Here is a 25,229-nt window from a genome sequence, read left to right as displayed (position 1 = left end):
ATAACAAAATCAAAATTTCCCGTGATGTTATCTTCGATGAATGTCGACCTTTCTTTGGTTCAAATGGTCAGGAAATAACTTCCGATAAGGGGATTACTTATTGTGAGGTGGATTCACCTACGATATCTGAACCATGTGAAGAACAAGAAACAGTTGACAACGACGAAGAAAGTATTGAAGATAGCGATCAAGACTATGAAGAAGCGGTTTCAGGGGAAGATGACAATCTGTCTGAGTCTGGCCAAGAAAGGCCACAAAGGACTATTGTTGCGGTAATGAAAACCCTCGCACTAAGATTTGACAGCTGTGTTTATTCCGCTTCAAAGCTACAAATAGTCATAGTATAAGTAATGCAAATAATAATTTACCAAATTAAACTCACAATTTAGTGCTTCTTGGTTTACGAATAGGGTTAGCTTATTACAACAATTCGGTGCATATAGTGCGTTGCAACGGCAGATTCTATTGGAACAAAGTATTAGCTATGAGCAAATTTTAGGATAACAAATTCAAGGATCTAACAATTCGAGTAGTATGCAATATATTGAAAATAAACGATTTATGATGAAATTCTTGACTACCGAATCACAACCATGCCGTTCAGCATTGACACATCAATTTCTTCCTCATGTACAACGATCGGTGACAGCGTAACAATAGCGCTCTCGATGACGGCTGTCATCTATTGTCCGCTGTTGGTCTTCACCCTTTCGGCACTGGTGTAATAGACTTGCGGTAACATCCTCCGCCGGGTGCATCTTCCCATCGGGTAAGACTGCACTAATTCTCCCAACATCTAGCAAGGCTATCTTCGTCACTGGTCTTCGCAAATATCCATTAGCAGTGCGCAGTATTGCTTGACGTATCTTCCCATCTTGTCCGTGAATAACGCTTTTGACCCGACCTCGGGTCCATCCGCTTCGTTTCCCATCTTCGGTGATCAGAACCAAGTCTCCCTCTTTGATCTCCCTAACTGCTTCATCGAACCACTTCGGTTGCCTTCGAATGACTGGCAGGTATTCGCGCAACCAGCGCTTCCAGAAGGAGTTCCGTTGGTCCTGAATATCGAGAAACGTCCTCTGAAGGTCGCGTGGTTGATCACGTATGTCATGGCTTGGTTCTTTTATTCCACTGGAGCTCCCAAGCAGAAAATGATTGGGAGTTAATGCCTCCGACTCTTCGGCGTCGAGCGGCAGGTACGTCAACGGCCGGGAATTGACCATGCTCTCAGCCTCAACTACCAGAGTCCATAGTCCTTCTTCGTCAAGCTTCCCGTCCCCGTAAGCTTCACCCATGGCAGCTTTCACAGACTGCACCATTCTCTCCCAGGCGCCGCCCATGTGCGGTGCACCTGGAGGAATGAACAGCCACTTCGTTTGTGCACTAGTAAAGGTCGATGACAATCCCCGCTCAATTTGTCCCCGTAGAAGCCTTTCCGCACCTTGAAAGTTCGTCCCGTTGTCGCTATAGAACTCTACTGGTGCTCCCCGTCGTCCGATGAATCTTCGTACCGCCGAAACACAGGATGAGGTCGTCAGGCTGCTTACAACCTCTAGATGGACAGCACGCACGGTAAGGCAAGTAAAAAGTGCTATCCATCGTTTTACGTTTGCCCGTCCCTGCTTGACCAACAGAGGGCCAAAATTGTCCAGTCCAACGTAGCTGAACGGTCGACAATAAGCAGCAAGGCGCGCTGCTGGTAGAGGAGCCATTGGAGGGATCGATGGTATTGCTTTTCGAAGTTTGCAGTACTGACAATGGCGTCCATATCGTCGAACGATCGATCGAAGTCTTGGAATTTCGAAGTTCTGGCGGATTTCGTTGACAACCGTTTCTGGATTCGCGTGCTTGTAGGCTCTGTGGTATTTGTCAACTATTAACATAGTGACCACACCGTTCTTTGGATGGATCACCGGATACCGCATATTGTACGACACATTCTTAGCTGCTCCGATACGCCCGTTTTGGCGCATAACTCCTTGTTCATCCAACGCCGGTACTAGTTGATACAGCTTGCTTGCCTTCGAAATCGTTTGTAGACTATTCTTCTGCCTTTGGGTAAGGGTCGCCATTTCCTCCGGAAACGACGTCCACTGCTCTTGTCGAATAATAACTGCTTCTGCCGCTTGTAGTTCCTGCTGGTGAAACTCTCCAACTGCTTTAATTTGATGCGGCTTAAGGTTGTGTAGAAACCGCAACACGTATGCCACGGTTCGTTGAAGCTTCTCCCATTTTGAAAACCTTTCGAATTTGATGAGGGGTTCTACGGACACATGGTTCATCACTGGTTTGCGCAGTTCTTCCCTCTCTTGAACAGATATTGAAGGAGTTCTCGGCCAGTGTTCTTCAGGGTATGTGAGAAACTGGGGGCCAACAAACCATTGGCTCTCGGAGTGAAAGTAAGGTCCCTTGCCCCACTTGGTCCCCTCGTCAGCTGGGTTGCATGAGGACGGCACGTATTTCCATTCATCACTGTTTGTAGAATCCTGGATCTCTACCACCCGATGAGCCACAAAGGGTCGATAATTGCTTGCATCCGAATTGATCCACGAAAGAGCTGTTGTGCTATCCGTCCACAAAAATCGTTTTGTGAAGGCGATGGAGTGGTTTTCTTGAACGAATTTCAGCATTCTTGAACCGAGGACACATCCCTGCAGTTCTAGTCTAGGTATAGACATGGGCTTCAGTGGTGCCACCTTTGCCTTTGCAGCTGCTAACGAGCAATGTCCGTACCCTTCTTGGTCTGTTACACGAATGTATACCACGCAGCAGTATGCAGCAGGACTCGCGTCAACGAAAACGTGTATCTGAGCGTCCTCGTAGGTTTGTCTCGTTGCCGAATCAAAGTAACATCTCGGAGTGCAGATCGTATCTATAAACTGGATCATTCGTATCCAGTCTCTCCACCGATTGAACTGGTCGTCTCCAATTTTCTCGTCCCAGTCGATCCCTGTTCGCCACAGTTCCTGTATTAATACCTTTCCATGGATGAGGAACGTTGCGAGCAGTCCTAGGGGATCAAAAAACGTCATTACACAGCGCAGAACTTGACGTTTCGTGGGGCGTGTAGAGGTTTCTATCAGATCGTTGACCTCCTCGCTCATTTGAGTGGCGAACCGTAATTCGTCGGATTTCGTTGCCCACAGCATCCCCAGAACCCGTTCAGTTTGCTCCTTGTTGACTAAATTGATGTTCTTGTCACTTGTTACTGCTGGCTCGTCGAGAAATTCCAGGACAGCACCACTGTTGGAATTCCAGTTCCGCAGGTTGAATCCGCCGTTGCGATGGACTGTACGAACTTCCTCTGTGATCTGCTTGGCTTCATCCTCATCTTCAAAACTGTCCAAGTAGTCATCGACATAATGGTTGTCGACTATACGCTGGGATGCCCGAGGATACTGATGAGAATGTTCTTTGGCGTTTAAGTTCTTAACGAACTGCGCTGAGGCCGGTGAACAAGTGGCTCCAAAAGTAGTTACGTCCATAACGTATTGCGAAGGAGGTTGGTCAGTATCGAACCGGAAAAGAAATCTTTGAGCATGTTTATCTTCTGATTTTATCTATATTTGATGAAACATCTCTTGTATGTCGGCACTTACCGCTATGCCAAACTGTCGAAAGCGGAAAAGTACCGAGGGGAGTGCAGTGAGCTGGTCTGGTCCCTTCAAAAGATGACTGTTTAACGACGATCCATCGACCGTTGCTGCTGCGTCCCAGATGATGCGCACTTTAGACGGTTTTTTGGGATTTGTGACAGCTCCCAATGGAAGAAACCAGACTCTCCTCGGGTCAGCACTGGCTATCTCGTCTTCTGTTGCTACGTGGGCGTATCCCTTATCCACATACTCCTGCACCTTCTGGAGAATTTTCAGTTTCAGACTCGGATCCTTGTCCATACGCCGTTCCAAACATTTCATCCTACTGACCGCCATGGGATAGCTGTCCGGCAGTTCCACATAGTCCGTCCGCCACAGTAGTCCTGTCTCGTATCGTTCACCAACTCTTCGCGTCGTACTCTGCAGAAGCTGCTGGGCTCGCTGGTCTTCCACCGAAAGGATGGGTTTTGAAGATCCTGCTTCCTCTACTGCAAAAAACCGCTTCACCGACTCATGGAGTGCCTCGTTGGGGGTGCATTCACAGACATGAAAACAGTAGGCACCCTTATCTCCTTCCTTCTGTTGGCCGTAGACACACCATCCAAGTCTGGTCTTTGCTGCAACGGGGCCGGATCGATCTCCTTCGCGGACTTTCAAGGGAACGGCGAGCTGTAGGTTGTCGACTCCAATCAGAATCCTGGGTGTAGCATTCTCGTAGCTTCTCAACGGGAGATTCTTCAGATATTCGAAACGTTTAACAGCCTTGTCGTAATGGAAGCTTTGCCGCGGCAAATTGAGAGATTCAACCGTTTGAGCTCCAACTAGTTTGTACCTTTGCTGCTTATCTTCGCCGGATATGGTAATCGACACGATCTGAGAATTTTTCTCCGTGCGACATGTGTTGGCCGTCCACCGTAGACAGAGTGGCGCTGGACTCCCGGTGATACCCAACTTGGCCATCAAGTTCTCCTCGACCATCGTGACAGACGATCCTTCATCGAAGAACGCAAAGGTATTTACTATTCCTTTCTCGCCATATAGAGTAACCGGAATGATTCGGAAGAGAATGCTCGATGTCACTCGACGATGCGTATGATTGTCCGCTACCTGTGTGACAATCGTAGTTGAGGGCCGTAGAGCCGAGTGCAGAAGAGGGTGATGTCGGTATTCACAACCGTCAATTCCGCAACGTGTATTTGTTCGGCACGATCGTCGGCCATGCCTAAACAGGCAGTTCTGGCAGATCCCTAACGAACGTATTTTTCGCCAACGGTTATCCACGCTGAGCGACTTGAATTCACGACATTCTCGGATGCGGTGTCCCATTTTTCCGCAGTTCCCACATTCAATTTTGTCGGTTGACCTCGAAGCGGGTGCTTCGAACGTTCTATCCTGGTCCGAGGTGTGCGAGTTGAGAAATCCTTTCTGCTTCGTCTTCTCTCGTCCGTACTCCTTCCCGGCATGACGCCTTCCATCCGCTTCAAATGAAAGTACGCTGGTGGCATCCTCGACGACCTGTTGCATGTAGTTGCAGAAGGTGCGCAAGTCCACGTGACCAACACCTCGTCGATAACCGGCCCACATCATCTTCTGATCCGATGGCAGCTTAGCCACCAGTTCCTGCAGTAGCGTCGGGTTCGCCAGATGACTGACTTCATTCGCTGCCTCGATATGATCGCACAACGCTTGTATCGCTGTGCCATAGTCGACGAGTCCTTCGAGGCGGTCGGCTCTAGGCGCCGGGATCGACCGCACCTTCTGAAGAAGCGCATTGATAAGAAGCTCCGGGCGCCCGTACCGCATTTGCAAAGCATCGATAACTTGAGGTACGGTAGACGGTATCACTAGACGGCTTCTCACACTCTCCAGTGCACTTCCTCTCAAACAACGCTGTAAACGTATCATATTTCCTCCATCCGTATAACCGCATGCTGCCGTTGTATAATTGTAGCTGGAAATGAAGATTGGCCACTCAGCTGGGTCTCCGCTGAATGTTGGAAGATCTCTGGCCAATGACTGTCTCGCTACAAGCTGCTGGGCGGTAAGACCTAGCGGTGGCTCAATCTGGTTTTCTCTGGGGGGATTGTTGGGGGGAAGCTCATGACGTGTGGACTGAGATCGGTTCAGATTGGGGACACGATCGTATGGATTCGAATGAGTGCCAATTGGCAGAGTCTCAAAACGAGAAAGAGGATTTCTGGTAGTATTCGCGGGAGGACTGATATCGAAAAAACTAGTGCTGTTTTTATTTTGAGCATAGGAAATGGCCGGACGCTTAGGGGCTGTCCATAAACCACGTGGTCATGAGGGGGGGGGGGGGGGGGGGGTTTCGGCCAATGACCATTTTGTATGGACATATAAAAAATTTTGTATGGAAAAATGACCACGTGGGGGGGGGGGGGTTGAAAAGTTCCAAAATAAATGACCACGTGGTTTATGGACAGCCCCTTACCTGTTTGTTCCGTTTGGATTGGGTACGATTTGGGAATGGTACCTGTATCCCCTACGGACTGGACGGCTGATGGAAGTACCAATGGTGCTGGTTGGGATTTCGTCTGTTGCGTGATGCGAAACCCTTCTTCCATACGCTTCATGCAGATCTCCAGCTGGGCCCGTAGCTCTGCTACCTCGTTGTGGGCCGGTGACCGGTCCGTTGTTCCAGGAATTTGTTTCGCTGCACCAGGCTGCACTGATTGAAGTGGTTGATTACCGTGGTCTGCTAGAGAGGCAGCTTGTAGAGGGATGCCTCCTACTGCGCCTTCTTCCTTGTCGCCATCGGTTTGATTTACCCACTCCTGCGTTCGCCGCGTATGCTCCTCCTGATCAACGTTGCTGATTTTATCCCTGGCTTCCTCTTCTGGTACCGCTTTATTCAAGAGTTCCTGTTGCTGGTCCAGAAACTTCATTTGCATGACCAGGTTCGCACGTTTCAGCTCAATCTCTTGTTGCTGCTTCAGACGCTCGAGCTCCCGAGCCAACGATGAACCGGTTTTGCTCGTGCAGCCGCTTTTTCCAGATATGCTGGGTGCAGCACGGCATTTGCCACACACCCACACGCGTTCGCTCACTGATGCATCAACTCCGGCACATGTGAAGTGGCACCAAGCATCACAGGCATCGCATTGGACGAAGTTACCGGTCACGTCGAGCCTGTTGCAGGTCATACAGATCACTTCGTCGCCCTGCGGGGGTGGTGGATCCTTCGATCTGGGCATATTAAATTCTTTGAAGAATTGTTGCGGTAATGAAAACCCTCGCACTAAGATTTGACAGCTGTGTTTATTCCGCTTCAAAGCTACAAATAGTCATAGTATAAGTAATGCAAATAATAATTTACCAAATTAAACTCACAATTTAGTGCTTCTTGGTTTACGAATAGGGTTAGCTTATTACAACAATTCGGTGCATATAGTGCGTTGCAACGGCAGATTCTATTGGAACAAAGTATTAGCTATGAGCAAATTTTAGGATAACAAATTCAAGGATCTTACAATTCGAGTAGTATGCAATATATTGAAAATAAACGATTTATGATGAAATTCTTAACTACCGAATCACAACCATGCCGTTCAGCATTGACACATCAATTTCTTCCTCATGTACAACGATCGGTGACAGCGTAACAATAGCGCTCTCGATGACGGCTGTCATCTATTGTCCGCTGTTGGTCTTCACCCTTTCGGCACTGGTGTAATAGACTTGCGGTAACAACTATCAAACGTCCCGAGTGGTTGGCAGATTACGAAACTAGTTTTCTAGCATCGGCAGAATTGGAGGAAATTCCACAAAGTCTGTGTGATTTGATGAAACGCAATGATTGGCCTCAGTGGAAGCATGCTGTCGATAGTGAGCTTCGATCTTTGTCTGAAAACAACACGTGGACATTAGTTAGCGAGGTTCCTCAGGGAATTATTATTATTATTATTATTATTATTATTATTATTATTACTATTTATTAACGACACTTTACCATTATTGTGGCATTCGTGTCATTTCCTCAGGGAAGAAAAGCTATTAATTCTATGTGGGTGTTTAATATCAAAGATAGTGAAGGTTCTCCACGACATAAAGCTAGACTTGTTGCCAAAGGTTGTTCACAGAGACCTGGTCTGGATTATAACGAAACATTCTCCCCAGTTGCTAAAATGACAACGATCAGAATGATGTTCTCAATTGCATGTAAAAGGAACCTACTGATACATCAGATGGATGTAACAACCGCGTTTTTGAACGGAGACTTAACTGAGGAAATTTTCATGAAACTTCCGGTTGACGAACAAGGACATTCAAAATTATGCAGATTAAACAAATGAATATATGGTCTTAAACAAGCAGGGAGAACATGGAATTACAAGTTCAATAAAGTCCTCTCTCGTTTAGGGTTTAAAAGTCTTCAAGGAGATAGCTGCCTATATAGCCACTCTAAACTTGAATTGTATGTCATTCTTTATGTAGACGACATACTAATCTTTGGAAAAAGGATGGAAGATATAAACTGGATGAAGGGAAAGCTGTCGAACCATTTCAAAATAAAGGATTTAGGTGAGGCTAAACACTTCCTTGGCTTAGACATCCTTCGAAATTTTGAAAGAGGTACTATCGAGCTTTCACAACAAAGCTATATCCAGAAAGTCCTTCAAAGATTTGGCATGAGTGATTGTAAGGCAGTAGCCACTCCTATGGACATTGGGTGTAAATGGAAAAAGGCAGAAAACCAATGTAGTGCTTCTTTCAAACAATTACTGGGCTGCCTGCAATACCTGGCTCTCGCTTCGAGACCAGACATAACCATATCCATTTGTATTTTGAGTCAATTTCAGAGTTTTCCTGGAGACGATCACTGGGCCGGCTTGAAGCGAATTCTACGTTATTTACAGGGAACCAAGACATTGCATCTGGTGTACTCTCGAGACAAGAATGACACACCACTTGAAGGGTATGCAGATGCAGGTATCAGGTAGGTCGGCTCCAGAGGCACGTTCTCCTCCATTTGGGAAATTTGTGACATCGCCATAAGCACGAGCCTATTCATCATTTACCTGAGGGAGAAGGGAAGGAAAAAAGGATGGGGCAGGGAAAAGGACAGGTAACGGAATAGAGTCTTCATACACGCATAAGCGTACCACAATGGGTTCAAATGGCGTCCTGAAAAGGACACTGTAATATCGCATAAGCGTACCACAATGGGTTCAAACAGCGCCCTGAAAAGGGCACTGTGATATCGCATAAAGCGTAAAGAAAGCCTATAGCTCTTTACCACAGCGGGTCAAGAACAGCAGAATGTCCTGCAGATTCAGGTTTCTAAAGTCAGTTTCACTTAATAAGTGTTTACCGAGTACTCGGAAACGCAATTGCACAAAAACTGGACAGTTACATATTAAATGATACGATGTTCCATAATCGGATTCACAGCTATCACAGGCAAATGAATCAGCTTGCTGAATATTCGCCATGTGATGGCTGAGTCAGCAGTGGCCAGTCAATGCTTTGACCAGAATGCTGCAATTCTGCTTTGACAGATTTGTAAGATACTTCGCCACCCTTGGAGATGGCTCAGTACAATACAATTTGGTTTGACGACATGACTCCAAACTATTCCAGTATTGTTTGTGCTGAGTGGCAGCCCAGGTGTCAATCTGAAGCTTCACCCAACACTTGGATACCGGAATAGCTGGCTCAGGGCCAATGAAGTCATGTGATGCTCCAGTGCGAGCTAACTCATCAGCCAATTCATTTCCAGCGATGGAAGAATGGCCAGGTACCCATACAAGGTGAACAGCGTTTGCTGAATTCAGATCCGCGATTTGAGATCGACAAGCGATAACTATCTTCGACCTGGAGTTGGCCGAAGCAAGTGCTTTAATAGCAGCCTGGCTATCTGAACAGAAGTATATTACTTTGCCCATTACGTGCTGCTGAAGTGCTGATTGCACTCCGCACATAAGAGCAAAGATTTCGGCTTGAAAAACGGTGCAGTGTCTGCCAAGTGAATAAAACTGATACAGCCTTAGCTCACGAGAATAAACACCAGCACCTGCTCGACCTTTGAGAAGGGAGCCATCAGTGTAACATACGATGCCGTCTGAAATACTTCTCTCCAGATAACCAGATGTCCACTCTTCCCGGGAAGGGAATTTCGTGGAAAATGTCCTATATGGAAAATTACAAGCAATTGTAAGATCGTTTGGAGCAAGGACAACTTTGTCCCAATTCACCAAAAGTGGAAACAACGAGGTGTGTGTTGAACTGCGGTTCACAGGAGTTTCCTCTAGTAAACCGAGGACCTGAAAGCCTCCGAACCAACCGAACGTCGTCTGTTCCAACTCTTTCTACATTGTTTCCTGAGTTTCGCTAGATCAGAGTTCCACCAAGGGGTTCCTCTTGTGATCTTCACAGACCGTAGAGGGTATGCTTCTTCAAAAGCTTCCATGATGAAGGTCGTTGTAGTATCAACGGCATCATCTAAATCACTTGGAGTGTCAATGGATGGTGAATATCCATGAAATTTGGCTGCAACCAAATCAGTATAAAGATCCCAGTTTGTTGACCGAGGATTCCTGAAACGCAATGTTTGCGAAGTAACATTAAAATGTTCAAAAAAGATGTAGCGATGGTCAGATAAAGATTCTTCATCTGACACATGCCAATTGGTCAGCTCGTGACTAATTCTGCTAGAGCAAAGCGTTATATCTAACACTTCCTCTCTAGCAGATACCATGTAGTTTGGGCGGTTGCCTATGTTAAGTAATGCAAGATCTGTACTACTTAAGTACTCCATCAAACTGGAGCCTCTCAAGTTAATGTCTGAGCTGCCCCAGATGATATGGTGAGCATTAGCCTCACTGCCAACAATTAGCGAAAGGCCTTTTGAAGTGCAGTATGCGATGACTTGTTTGAAAGCATCCGTAGGGGATGGTTCATCATGCGGTAAATACACAGAACAATAGACGTATTTCCTGTTGAGGTTTCCAACAGATACATCAATTGTGATAGCACATACATCTCTGGTGGTTAGTTCAGAGATGAGTGTAGCAACTATTGCGTTGTTGACAAGCACACAGGCTCGAGGCATGGCACGCGAGTTTGCCATTTCATGTTTACTGAAAGTGGCAAACACCGGGTTCACAAGGTTTCCTAGATAGAAATTTCCCTTGCGAAAGTAAGGTTCTTGTACCAAGGCCACTTGGGCTGTACTATTTTGCATAAGTCTGCAACAGTGAATCAAAATTGAACCATCGCGCAACAATAATGACAATGTTGCAATCTGTATTTGTTGCGACAAAACAACCCATGCGACATAAGTTTGTCCCAACTTGAAAATAATGGGATTAACATCGCTCACCACGAGTTTAGAGATTTTTAAGCCTTGCATTGCGATTTTCGAACGGTAACTTCGAGTCGGAAAACACTGCAACTCTGGTGAAGCTCTATCATCAAACAGTTTCGACTTTGGGTTAGTAATAATTGATTATTCACAAGTTGAAAAGTAAGCAACAAATTCAGCTTCCGTTTTGTCTGCAACAAAAAATTTCGAGATCATGTCATTATCTGTCACCAGTAGGGATAAAGAGTAATCGTCGCACCTTCTTTGTTGCTTGATTTGTGCCTCTTATGTCTGACAATTCTCTTCACTGGTCTGCAAAGATTGATCGTTGCTGTTCTTTTATGCTGAAGATTGATCTGAGCTATCTTAACCGTAGCCACTACCCAAACTAGGTAAGATTAAACTCTTCGCAACAACAGCACAACAAAGAACAGCAGCAATAAAACCAAATCAGTATCGATTGGAAAACGCCAAAGGCGAGGATACACAGAATACACTGTGTAAATCGCATAATGCGAAACCATAGGTGAAAATTTAAACTAATTAACAACATCTTCATAATCGCGCCCTTATTTAGCCTCAAGTGAGACAAAAGAAGGACAACTGATTGTCTCGGAGAAACACAAGGTCCACTGCACCATTGCTCCGGTTAGCGCAGTAAGGGCTACATACTGTGGAGGGCGCCCTGGTACTCCACAGGCTCCGTTAGCGGTTAGGTTTTTATTAGACCCCCCTAGCCATTAATTCCTAGGCACGGTAAGCATAAAGCCGCATCACACCATGAATTAGGGGTCACCTGTTGGTGGATTCTTACCACCGGAACAAGCGGTCCGTAGTGTTATTCTTAGCCAATTGAGACAATCGCTACCGACACTACACAGCTATCTAGGCTGATCGAGAAAAGAAGTTAATATTGATGATCAACTTCATACGGACTCGAACAGCCGAACACCAACCCCCTACATTCCAGTTCTTCTGGCACTCCTTCCGTGGCACTCGGACGTAGATCAGCCGCCCCTAACATGGGGATCAGACGCTGTTGTGAGCCGCTCCTCTTGGAGAACAGAAGCTCTGGTTTCCCGAAGCAAATTCCCTGTCAGCCTACGACTAAAGTTCCCACCGGGGTTGGTTACCGGATCTTCCCTAAGGTTGCTCATAGTTTCCGGCCGGTACCACGAGGAGGTAGGGATAGGAGTTGCTGGGCAGAAGAGGCTAGTGGATCACAATGCAATGGGATCTGAATTGCATAGCATACCCAGCCTTTATCGTGTCAGATTCCAAGATTCCAGATTCTGAATGATGTCGCAAATTTGAGATGGGATTTTTGATTCTAGAGAAATTCCAGATTTCTTGTGGGATACTAGATTACAGATAAGATCCCCGATTAAAGATAGTATGCCAGATTCCATATATAATTTCAAATTCCAGATGGAATCCAAATCAGAGATATCAACGAAGATGAAGTACCCAGCCAAATCGACAGGAACCCTTTGAAAATGATCAGCCGGAAAATCCGTCGTCAAGCCGGTAGGTTATTCAACTCTCCGATTTTAGCGTTACGTAATAAATGGATGCTGCCTAATGCACATCGCATCATCAAGGTTGGCTGCGTAGCCATTAGCGTGGTTCAAAAAATCGTTTTTGCTCCACACCGCTTATTCGATTCGTAACCAGAGTCTAAGCCTTCTCCCAAAAAATGAGCTGATTTGGTTGAAAAATGAGAGTGCACAAGCCCTTCAAAGTTTGTATGGGAATTACTATGGGAAAACGACGTTTTCCATTCAATTGGCCGTAGCATTTCCCCAAGTGCCCTAGAGTGTAAGTTGATCCTTGGTACTCCTAGACTACTCTATCAGCTACAACTTCGCCGAAGACCACATTCAAATCGGACGCCTCATTAATTAGTTACCGATTTCTATCCAACTGCAGAAACTTTAACAGTGATCGTTCAGCTTCCCAGCAGGCAACATTGCTGCGCATGGCGTCAAAGATAGCACACAGAAATCATGGCTACTATGTTTCAAGGCAAATTGCAGTGATGCCCATCGAATAGTGTAATCATCATGATCAAAGATTTTCATTCTGGATAAAAATCGATAACTAATTAATGAGCCGTCCGATTTGAATGTGGTCTTCGGCAAAGTTGTAGCTGATAGAGTAGTCTAGGAGTACCAAGGATCAACTTACACTCTAGGACACTTGGGGAAATGCTACGGCCAATTGAATGAAAAACGTCGTTTTCCCATAGTAATTCCCATACAAACTTTGAAGGGCTTGTGCACTCTCAATTTTCAACCAAATCAGCTCATTTTTTGGGAGAAGGCCTAGATTCTGGCTACGAATCGAATAAGCGGTGTGGTGCAAAAACGATTTTTTGAAACACGCTAGTAGCCATGCAGCAACGAATATTGATGATTTACTTTGGGGAGTTGGTGGCCACCCCTGGTAGCACGTTGGCGCTTTGCCAGCTTCCCGGGTGATCCTTACCACTTCATTTGTCCTCGTAAGATGGGTAGAGCCAACCACCACGTCCGGGTCCAACTCTTCACGCCCAACTGAAACTCGTGACGACTGTAGCAGCGATGGAGCCTGTGATAGAAAACGATACGAAGTCTACCCAGATGGATGCCTTCGCTTTCGCAGGTGGATGCGACTGCTCGTGATAAACACTCGCAGAAGCGGGCTGTTAGGGGAGGAGCTGTCTTGCGGTGCACACAAGGACCCCGGAGGTTGGCAGTCATGCCGGCAATTCGAACCCCAGCCTGGCGTCCTGGAAAGCTGGGAAGGGTGGGCCTGATGGAAGGGAACGAGGGGTTGCGACCGTTGGTCGGCCCTCAGCAACCACAGAGTAGGGCGAACCAAGGGGAGGACCCTCCTTGGACGAAGGTCGAGCGGAAAAAGAAGAAGATGAAGCCGCAGTGTTGCGGCGTCGGCACTGGGTCTAAGAGCAGATCAAACATGGGTTTTATTACGTTAGCGTTAGCGTTAGCGTAGTTACGGTATACTTCGTAGATTGGATACTAACAACATTCATGTACCTTTTGAAAACAAGGGGTTTATTACGATTAGCTTAAACTACAAATTCTTTATTTAATACCATTGCACACTTCATGTTCATTATACTACTTACAATCTTCAGTGATTTGCTGCACTAACTTTTCTGCTTTCAAACCGCGAAGAACTTTTAAAATGCTAAAAACTACTAGATTCCTTCAAGCACTATTTTAGCAATATCGCTTTACCTTCATCAATAACTCTTCTATCATTCTTTTTTTAGAGATTCTTCCCATGGATTGCATAGGGTTGCCAGTCGCATCTGCGCGCCAACATTCCCGCCCCCGTAAATCTACATATTATGTATATGAAGTTTTACTATTCACTTCTTTAGAGTAAAGTGGGGCAAAAGTTCGAGTGGGGCAAAAGTTTCTTTTGAAGTTTTTGAGCTCAATTCAAATTATTTCTTTCGGGTGTCAAGGTTGTTCGATGCCTTTTTGAAAAAGAGTCTTTCACTCCAAAAATTATGAAAATTGATCAATATTTCGAAAAGTTATAACAAAATGTTGGTTTTGGATCAAAAAATTGTAACATGCCATGGTCCTTCCAGCGCATGAAATGGAGTTGTAATAAAATCAAATTCGATATTTTGTTTTGGGGCATAACTAGGAATATTTTGAAGATGCTTTAGCATGTATAACTTTTTGCAAAAAAGATTTGGAAATCATATTTTACTCATAGTGGGGCAAAAGTTCGAATTGTGGGGCAAAAGTTCGAGCCATGTGGCAACTTTAGGTAAAAACCTAAAATTGTGCAAAATGTACATATTACCTCTAAGAATAATGGAATTAGTGAGAAAATTCGATCAAAGTTGAAAAAAAATGTTGTTTTATCTGGATTTGGCGGAAAACTACTAATTTTTCGTGTTTTAAATTTAACCCTGATTTGGGTAAAATCCAGATCGAACTTTAAAGTGTATTCCAGTTCCAACATCAAATATTAAGTGGTTTCAGATATTCCTATTACCAAAGTGTCAAAATAGTGTGCTACGGTTAGCGAAATTTCACAAACACTAGATTCGAACTTTTGCCCCACTGGTGGGGTAAAAGTTCGAATAAGACACACCCATACAAAAAGTGTTGTAACTCAAAATTGATAAGACATTTGGCGTAACTTTGTTCAGCAAAATTTTAGCTCATGGATGGTAGAATCACCACACGGTATTCATTTATTTTTATCTGTTTAGATTTTTTGAAAAAAGTTGAATTTTCAACTAGGGTCGAACTTTTGCCCCACCTTACTCTAACCTTCTTCGTGCATTAGCTTGCGCTCACCTAGTTGACGTAGTGCACTAGGGGTCATAATTACCCTAATGCACGACGAAGGTTAAGCGCATCTTACTGGTTACCCTATCGAATTCTGTTTTGATGCAACAATGGGTGATGTAGTAGCTGGCATCTATCTATCCCACATTCGTACGCTCTCGCACATACTCTAGTGGCATGGCGATTAAGACAGCATCTACACAGCTTAAGCTCTCCTACCAGCCTCCAACGCGTTGCAACGATGACATACTTCTTATGATTGAAACACATCGCAATCTTTCACGCGATGGTTCGGAGCTCGACACACAAAACAATTGTTATTGTTTTCCGACTCTGAATTCGTTACTGCGGTTTCGCCAGAGTCGTATCCATCGCTTCGTTTTCGACTGCTCTGCGGCTTTGGTCCACAAATGTTACCTCGCAAGCTGTCTGTACCACTTCGCTCATGAACTCATGCAAAGTTTTTAGTGATGTTGATCCACGTTCTCGTCTGTTACATATCCCTTCTAAGTGCATTTGTGCGGGAAGTTTTGCTTCCAGCTCCAGCAAAAGTTTCGGATTTCGTAGATGTGTGGTTTGATTCAACGCAGTGAGATGATCAAACAGATTTTGAATTGCCATTCCGTAATCGATTATTGTTTCCAAGCTCTCCATCTCTGGTGGTGGAATGGACTGAATCTTTTTTATCAAAGAATTGATCAACACTGTAGGTCGTCCGTGTTACATTTCTAATGTTTCAATGACTTTAGGTACCAGCTCGGGAAGAAGCAACCTATGTACTACGTTCATATTCCAATGCTTTGCTTTTGATACATCTCTGGAGCCTCACCAAATTTTCTGCATCACTGTAACCGCATGCCAACGTAGTATTATTATATTGGCTGTAGAACCCAGGCCAATCTTCTGGGTCGCCTGTAAATATTGGCAGGTCGGATGATATAACTTGACGGGCACATATTTGTTGGTGTGTGAGCACACTACCTCTACTGGGATTTCTACTTTTTCAACAGACGAATTGTACTTGAATGAAGAAGGAACACTATTTTGGCTGCTACGATCATCTTGAGGATCACTAGCCACGTCCAGGCGAGTCTGGTCCAACGCTTCCCTTGGGTATCTCGGTTATCAGACATCATTTGTGAACGTAACAAGCAATAACGTTTTTGTTCTAAGTCCAGCTCCGCAGCATCACGGTCTGAAATTGCTTTCACCTTAATGACAAATCTCCCTCTGTCTATGGTCCAACTGTATCTTCATCATTTCAGATGGCGTTATGTTCGGAGAAAGTGAAGGTTCTTTCGGTACAGTCTTGGTCTTCTTCTTATGTGGCATTTTCTTCAGCTTGCAGCAACTGCGATTGGAAGTTGAAGATTTTTAAGTTTTTTGCGGCGTCGGCAGTCTTATTTAGAGCAGATCAAACACGTGTTTTATTACGATCAGCTTAAACTACAAATTCTTTATTAAATACCATTTCACACTTCATGTTCATTATACTACTTACAATCTTCAGTGATTCGCCGCCCTAACTTTTCTGGTTTCAAACCCCGCAGAACTTTTAAAATACTAAAAACTACAATATTGCTTCAAGCACTATTTTTGCAATATCGCTTTGCCTTCATCAATAACTCTAGAGATTCTTCCCATGGATTGCATAGGGTTGCCAGTCGCATCTGCACGCCAACACGCAGGTTGAGGAAGCAAGGGCGCCAAACAAAGGAGTAGAAAAGTAGGCGCCTAGCGCGAGAAAAGCGATGCGCTCGTCATCAAGGCCGAACAGTTAAAATACTCGGGCGTCTTAAAGGCGATGCGAAGCGACGCCAGGCTCGTGGATCTGGATACCAACGTGTGCAGTATCAGACGAACTCGTACGGGCGAGATAATCCTGGAGCTGAAGCGCGATAAGGAGCGCAATGGCACCGCCTATAAAGTTTTGACGGAATAGAGCCTTGGAGAAGAGTTTGAGGTGAGGACTCTCACACAAGAGGCGACTCTGAAGGTGAAAAACCTAGACGAGGTCCTCGAAGTGGAAGAACTCGTAACGGCGCTGCGGCAACAGTGTGAGGTTCAGGTGGCCGCCGCAGCCGTAAGGGTTCATTAGGGGCCGGCAGAGATACAGGTAGCTTTGGTTCACCTACCGGTGGCAGACCTAAAGAAGACCGTTAAAGTAGGAAGGATTGAGGTAGGCTGGTGTTCCACGAGCCACCGGAGGTTTGTTTCAGGTGTCTGGAACCAGGACACAAGTCATGTTGCTGTGCAGTTGGAAGCAGACGTTGTGTCGGCCTTGCCTGCCTTCCAAGGACAAAGGCAGTGATAAAGACCACTCGGGAAACCCGCTAAGCGTCAGCATGCTACCTTGGTGGACTCCCCATAGCGAGTCATCGATGTTCGTTGCTGCAGGCTACGCAGCTAACCTTGAGGGTGTGATGTTCACTAGCCTCTCTCTGAAGCCTTCTCTGGATCTTGGTGGTTTGAGAGAGACGAAGGGTTTGGTGACCATGGGAATATTGTTTAGTGGGTCGAGGAAAGAGTAGTCCTGGCATTAGCTTTTGTTGAAGAATATGGTCATTGGCAGCGGAAGCTTTTAGTTTATAACTGTGGGAAGTGCTCATGCACACTTAAAAATGATTCTTGAGCTCGGCAGAAAAAAATGCTGATTTCAATCGGCAACTCAAGATTTTGCTGATACTTCAGCAAATAATTAGCTTTTGCCGAGATTGTCCAAAACGTTTTACCGAAATATCAGCAAGTTGCTTGAAAACTACGAAAACTGACAGCATTTTTGCTGAACCTTTCGGCAAACACAGATTTTACTGAAATCAGCAAACGAGATTACCGAATTTCAGCAAGACAACTGTCAGTTTTGCAGCCTTCCAGGAAAAAAAAACAAAACAGTGTTACGTGGCGCTGAAGGTGCTACATGAACAATAAATGAAGTAGTGATCTTTCAAACGAAGTGAAAATTTGTAAGAATGTAAGAACTTTCAGTAATCAACTTATTGCTATTGAATTTCATATCCCCTCAATCTATTTTAGGACCTTTTTGCTGCTGCCCTTCGAGGAGCTGTTCGATTTGGGAGTTGCAGCTGGGAGTTTTTGTGTGTTTGCTTATGGAAGAGAATGAAACCACGAGCAACCAATTGATTATTTTGAAAAGCATTCCCTTGGAAAAAAAATGTAAAATACATATACGAGGATAAAACTTCTCTACTGTGTTTCTTTATGAGCTAAAAATACTCTTTATTTACTGAAAAATAAACAAAAAAAAAATGCCGAGATTCAGCAAATTTATTCCCACTGGAAATTTTGTTTGCCGAGAATTCAGCAAATATATTTGCTGAAAATCTCGGCAAAATATTAACAGCTGTCAATTTTTGTGATTGCCGAGGTTCCCGGCAAATCTATTTTTTGCCGAGATGATTGCCGAGCACTCAGCGGTGCCAATCTCGGCAATCAGTTTGCCGAGATTCAGCGAAAAAATCATAGTGTGTGGAGCACTAAGCTGAGAAGCAGACTTTGTCTCATTTGGTACGTTACGCCAAGCAGAAGAAGAAGAAGAAGAAGAAATCTTTGCGGATTAAGCTTATGGTAGAAATTCTATGATGCAGCATTGTTTTTAATTTTTATTTTAACCTTTTATGGGTCATTCATCCCGTTGATGCAGCATTATTTCCTCGCACTCTTTCAAACGACACTATGCAATGAAAATTACCACTTCTTTTAACGGTTTAGAGCTCTATCCCTCACTCTGAGTATGCAGTGCTACTCTATTTCCCGGATACCGAAGAGTGCGTGCCTACCGAGATAGGTGAGAAAGCGTTGCCAAAGAGGGAAGAAATGAAAAGCAACACTCGGATAGGATAAAGTCAGCTACCAAGCGCCCGCTGTCCGTTTTGCAGCTGATCTAACCATTTTGAACAAGCAACAATCAGATTTTCGCCATCACCTTTGCGCAATCCACCACCTTGTTCATATGCCAGCTAAACTTTCTGGGACAAAGCACGTGCAATCGTCCGCCGCTTTCTACAAACCCACCTGGCAGCGAACCTGTCAGAGGTCATTAGCCGGATGATTTATTGAGGAAATGAACCGAAATTACAGAACCGTTTTCGTGACTCAATATACTGCACTATTCAGGCTGTTGGCGGGAGCCGGCTACCCAATGTGGAAAACGCTTTCAACACTTGGCTTTTGATTAAGAAGCCCTCTTTGGCTTGGCAATTTTCGGCAGAATTGTCTGACTGGGAATCTGCCCGAAGAGGGCACCGGACTTACCAGAAACGTGACTGGCAAAACGCCTAGGATTTCGTTCAACGAAAAACTGGATAGGTATGTAAGAATTCACAACTTCAAACGAATCGTGCTGGTATGCAAATTGTTATAATGTGAAGGTGCATCCATTTAGCTATGCCCAGTTTTTGGAAATCGTAAAAAATATAATATGCACTCGATCAGACGTAAAACTCCCGAGCAAAATAAAAATTTTAAAAATATTCGATCACAACTCACCCCGATGTGTACCAATCCGAGCCGATTAAAATTAATTTCAATTTAAATTCAACGTGCCTCCAATCTCGGCCATTTTTTTCCTCGGAGATAATTGGATTCCTCCTGGAAGCGAGATGGGAAAAATATGTTACTAATCATACAAACGCGTATAGTTGCCTTTATCGCACTGTTTCAGTCGTGGGAAAAGGGCAACAATTGAAAAGTGGATCCACATGATACAAGCAAGTCAGAGCCAGAGCCAGAGCAAGCACAGCAACGCGAGGTCACAGAATGGAAGAGTATTCAGTCGGTAAAACCAGGATAGGAGATACATTTTTTCCTGATTATGCATGACACCCTTGGTTGTAAAATAAGTTCGTTTGAAAATTTAATTATCCGTTTCGAGTTTCAATGGAGCAAATGCATTGTTCTATACTTGACTGAGAGGTGCTCGTGCACTATGCTTGACCAAAGTAGGTTTTAAAATGTACTCAGTGAACAGATGTAAAAATGACATTAAGGCGTGATGTATTGAGCATTTAGTTCACCACTGGACTATCGCACAAGTTTTCATAAGTGCTAAAATGCAAATAAAACTGCGCGATTGCATCAAATCAACTCGGTGTTTTCGAAGCACTTATGGCTAAAGTCCTATAGGGTCAAACAGCTGCTCGCCCACATAAAAGAACGCCATTATACGACAGATCGATGTGTGCTTTTAACGATAAGGGTTTGTGGTTTGTTTGGATAAGTTGGTGAGAGCTCAGCAGCGACACGCGGAGTCTTTGTTTATCAAAGCTTGTACGCCCTTTTCAAATATTGTTCCATAATTTTCTAGTGTCGTTCCTGGCAAGCCTTTGGAAAAAGCTGAACAGAACGCTGACATAATCGCCATTTTATAACGCAGCGTTCCTCAAACTATGGGTCCCGACCCACTGCGCTTAGCTATCTTAGCTGGGAACATTTAAAATTCTTTGCTCTGAAACATTGCTTTCAAAACTAAAAATATGCTTTCGAACTGCTTAGATGCGGTGGAACAGCCAATGTTTACGCCACGCTCGATGCGAGATCAATTTAATTTTAGTAACTTTTTATAGATATTTTTTGGGAATTCCCAAATATTTTTCAAAGTTACCTTACATACATTTATTTTCTCAACATCAAATTTGAGATAAGACATAATCAACAAACGTACGCCACAATACTCGGTTTGTGGCAGCCGCTCTCCAACCTCGGTCACGCTCAATACTCGCCAAGTCACGCTCCATCGGGTCCGCCCATCGTGCTCTTTGCGCTCTACGCCTTCTTGTGCCGACCGGATCAGTCGTGAACATCAACTTTGCAGGGTTGTTGTCCGGCTGGGTTCGCTGTAAAGTGCAGCGAGCTCGTGGTTCATCCTTTTCCGCCACACACCATTCTCCTGCACACCGCCGAGGATCATCCTTAACATGCGTCGCTCAAAAACTCCCAGTGCATGCACGTGCTCCTCCCCAGACAACCAATTCATATGTTAAACGAAGTTTGCGATCTTGTTATACGTGAAACTAACCGTAAAAGTTTCATCGCATAGTATGTTGCAAATATGCCTTATGCGTGCAAAAGTGAAGGCGATTTGCGTGCATTGACGGAACAAGGACAACACTATATGAGTTAAAGCGATGTCATCTGCGATTAGAAATGTTTACTATATTGCGACGTAATCAATCATAAATATTATGCGACTTGTTTCATTAAAACAAAAAATAACAACTCACGTCGCCCCCAGTGTCGAACTTATCACTTTTGGATTCACAACCGGTATCATAAACTTGACACCACACAATTCTTGTGAAACAAGGTGTTAAGTCGTGAGGACATTCTAACTCTTCTCAATGTTCTCCCAAAGACTGATTACTTACCTGTGGTGTCTGAGTACGGAGCAGTTTGGCGAACTATTCGATGGTGAACATGAAGTCCTATAATTTTCCCCTACCTGGGCCAGGACAAAACACTTAAATGGCTGTAATAAATTTTAATCACAAAAAGTTCACTACAAAATGTTTTTTTTACTTTCACTACGAATCCACACAGCAACCACAGTCCAGCAGCGACTTTTTCTTTGTTATCACATTTCAAATCACATTATGTACGCATAACAGATCCTCGCTTATGTGAGTTTGAATGTATACGTAAACAAATTTGCTTATGCATTTGTGCAAGTTGATTGACACACTAATGCGAGTAGAGATTTCATAACAAGATGGAATTCGCATAATCATCGTAGAATGCAAAAGGCGAATTCGAATGTTATTTTGCGAGTTTGCTGATGTAGCTATGCGATTCAGTTTTGTGCATCGCAAAAAAAACATTAAAATGTTATCTATTGCGGTAAATTTCACACTTTGGTTGCACGTGTAGGGTTTACATTTATGTGATTGTGAGGTACGTTAGTGATAATATGATGAAATCTATGCATTTTTATGCGAGTTCTGGTTGTCTGGGTCGATCATGGTCCATGTTTCGTGTCCGTAAAGGACCACCGGTCTAGCGTCTTGTACATGGTGCACTTGCTGCGTGGGTTAATATTTTTAGACCGCAGACCGCACAACTTCCACTGATGATGCACCTTCGTTTTTTATGGCTGGCATTATTTTCAGCCGTCAGTAAGGATCCGAGGAATACGAATTTCTCCACCACCTCGAATGTATCTCCGTATTTCGTCACAGTACTGCCTAGCCTAGACGGACCCGGTCTTGTTCGGTTCCGCCTACCAGCATGTACTTTGTTTTGGACGCATTCACCAACAATCCGACCTTTGTTGCTTCGCGTTTCTACAGCTCTGCAACCTATGTTTTGGCGATTATGTCCTTGTCGTCTGCAAGGCACATAAATTGACCGGATTTCGTGAAAATCGTATCCCGGCTGTTGAACCCGGTTCGTCGCATCACACCTTCCTGAGCGATGTTAAAGAACAGGCTTAGAGTCCGTCACCTTATCGCAGTTCCCAGCGAGATTCGAATGAACTGGATAGTTCACCCGAAACTCTTTCGCAGTTTTGCACACCGTCCATCGTTGCTCTTATCAGTCTAGTCAGCTTCCCAGGAAAACAGTTTTCGTACATGCTTTTCCATAGCTCTGTGCGGTCGATCTTGTCGTATGTCGCTATGAAGTCGATGGATAGGGGATGCGTTGGGACTAGAGGTGTGCGCCGATTTGAAATCTGTCGGCGGCGGCGTTTTGCACTTTTTTGGCCAGCGGCGTCGGCGTGATCGGCGTGACGCCGAATGAATTTTCGGCGGCGGCGGCGTGAAACGGCGTGGTCATAATTTTTAAATTTTTGTTAATTTCGTTAATCAATATCAGTCTTCTATTTTTTTAGTAACTCATCATTTTTAAGATGCAATGACATGTTTATAGTTACGATTTAGCTATTTTTTTTTTATTTTCATATGTTTTTTGAAAATTAATTGAAACAATTGTTATGGTGAATCAGCTGCCAAAAAAATCAAGAACGACCTTCTACAGAAATTCTCGGAAGAAATTCTAGAGGAATTCCCGGTGGAATTTCTAAAGGAATTTCAGAATAAACTCTTTAAGGAATTCCCGGAGGAACTCGTAGAGGCATTCCTCTAGGTACACCTAGAGGAATTCCCGGATGACCTTCTTAACGAATTTCCGAACGAGAATCTAAAATAATTCCCTGATGAACTCTTAGAGCAACGTTTGGGAAAACTCCTGGGAGAATTCCGGAAACAAATCTTGGAAGAACTCTTAGAGAAATTGCCGGAGGAACTCTTAGAGGAATTTCCGGAGGAATTCTTAGGGCAATTACCGGTGGAACTCATAGAAGAATTCTCGGAGGAAATTCCGGGCACTCCTTGTGCAACTCCCAGAAATATTTTTAGAGCAACTAGTAAAGTAATTGCCAGAGGAATTTTCGGAGGAACTCGTAGGGATATTGCCGAAGAAATTCGAAAAGGAATTCAAGGGGGAACTCGTAGAGAAATTACCAGAGGTATTCAAGTTCTCGGATAAACTCTTAATGGGTTTCCCGGAAGAATTTCTTGAGGAATTCCCAGCCGGATTTCTAGAGCAACTCCCGATGGAACTCCTAGAAGAATCCCCAAGAAATTCGTGAAAAAATTCCCGGATGAACTCAGTTACTTCCAGAGAAATTCCTGGGAGAATTCCTAGCGGATCGTTCGGGGAAATACTTAAAGGATTTCACGAAGGAATCTCCTGGCATACCCAGTGCAAGTTCTAGAAAAAAAAACTTATATAGCAACTCGTAGTGACATTGCCTGTGACATTGCCTGGGTGAAACTTGTAAAGGTGTTTCCGAAGATATTAGAACTCCCGGAAGCACTTCTAGACGAATTCTCTGAAGAACTTCTAGAGGAATTCTCGGAAGAACTTTTAGACAAAGTCACGGTGAAACTCTAAGTGTAATTCTCGGAAAAAAATTGGTGAGGAATCCCCGAAAAAACTCGGAAGGGAAGGAATTGGCGCGACGCGACACGGACAAAACACTTATCGTACTTACAAAACATAAAAGGAAATAAACATTTACCTTTTCGTCGACCGGTTTCGGGCTAGATGTTGCCCATCTACAGGACGATGTCCAACTGATCACAAAAATAAAAACAGCTTCGTACGTACTGCCGTACACGTCAGAGACAGATGAAACTATTTCATCTTTTGTTTGGTCAATCGGAAGAGGGGCGAAACTATCGGAGCATCGTCGTCATTCATCAGTGGTTGTTCGGCGGTGGTGATGAACATCGATTCCCATGCATTCAATTGGGAAACTTTTCGGATGCATTTCTTGAGTTTCGATTGATCCCAGTCTATGGTATGGTTGAGTTCCATAGAATGCACTGCAACACTCGATTCATGGACTTTTCCGTTGTCTGTGGCAGCTTCATGCTCTCGTAAGCGGGTTATGAGTTTCCGGCGGGTTTGTCCAATATATACTGCGGGACAATCTTTGCAGGGAATTTCATAAATTCCCGACATTTCCTCCGCTGGAACTTTGTCCTTCAAGGCGCAGAGAAGATTCTTCAATGTTTGACTACTCTTGTAGACTGCTTGAAGTTCATGTTGTTGGAGAACGTTTTGAATGGAGTTTGTTAATTTCGGGTAGAAAGGTATACTGATTCGTTTTTTTCTGGTCTCGGTCAGGTTGTAGTGTGGTGGAGTTTTGGCGATGTCTTTTCCGTTCATGTTTTCTGAGTATCTTGTCTACAAATTTTTTGTCATATCCATTCAATACCGCGGCTTCGTGAATCTTCTTTCTTTCCGTAATGAATTCTTCCTTTTCCATCGGTATATTAAACAGCCGATAGGCCATCGAATGGAACGCGGCTTGTTGTTGTGTTCCGAAATGGTTGGAGTCGGACGTTATGTACCGGTCTGTGGAGGTGGGTTTCCGGTAGATGCCGAATTTCAAGGTGTTGTCGTCTTTCCTGGTTATCATCAGATCCAAGAAAGGAAGTGTGCCGTTTGTCTCTTTTTCTATTGTGAATT

The 25,229-nt window shown here is 44.3% G+C and overlaps 1 protein-coding gene across 1 annotated transcript; it reads right to left on the bottom strand.

Moving 5' to 3' along the window:
- Window positions 1-626: 626 nt before the first annotated feature.
- On the bottom strand, window positions 627-7,302 carry LOC109416846 (uncharacterized). The gene is made up of 5 exons (XM_062860881.1): window positions 7,088-7,302; window positions 6,948-7,027; window positions 6,049-6,891; window positions 3,600-5,668; window positions 627-3,398 (listed from the first exon to the last, which is right to left on the bottom strand). Exons 3-5 carry the CDS (start codon window positions 6,809-6,811, stop codon window positions 627-629), a joined length of 5,604 nt encoding a protein of 1,867 aa, XP_062716865.1. The 5' UTR covers window positions 6,812-6,891; window positions 6,948-7,027; window positions 7,088-7,302.
- Between the last annotated feature and the right edge of the window lie 17,927 nt (window positions 7,303-25,229).

The sequence above is a fragment of the Aedes albopictus genome, chromosome 1 (assembly GCF_035046485.1).
Source record: "Aedes albopictus strain Foshan chromosome 1, AalbF5, whole genome shotgun sequence".
Lineage (NCBI taxonomy): Eukaryota > Metazoa > Arthropoda > Insecta > Diptera > Culicidae > Aedes > Aedes albopictus.
This window is presented reverse-complemented; position numbering and strand designations above follow the sequence as displayed.

What these genes read in the sequence shown, in the direction of transcription:
- LOC109416846 (XM_062860881.1), bottom strand. Translation starts at nt 6,811, where the DNA reads ATGCCCAGATCGAAGGATCCACCACCCCCGCAGGGCGACGAAGTGATC. An exon ending in AATCCAAACGGAACAAACAG is followed by an intron (nt 5,669 to 6,048) that starts GTAAGGGGCTGT and finishes ATCCCCCCAGAG; the next exon opens with AAAACCAGATTGAGCCACCG. An exon ending in TTCGACAGTTTGGCATAGCG is followed by an intron (nt 3,399 to 3,599) that starts GTAAGTGCCGAC and finishes CATTCTCATCAG; the next exon opens with TATCCTCGGGCATCCCAGCG.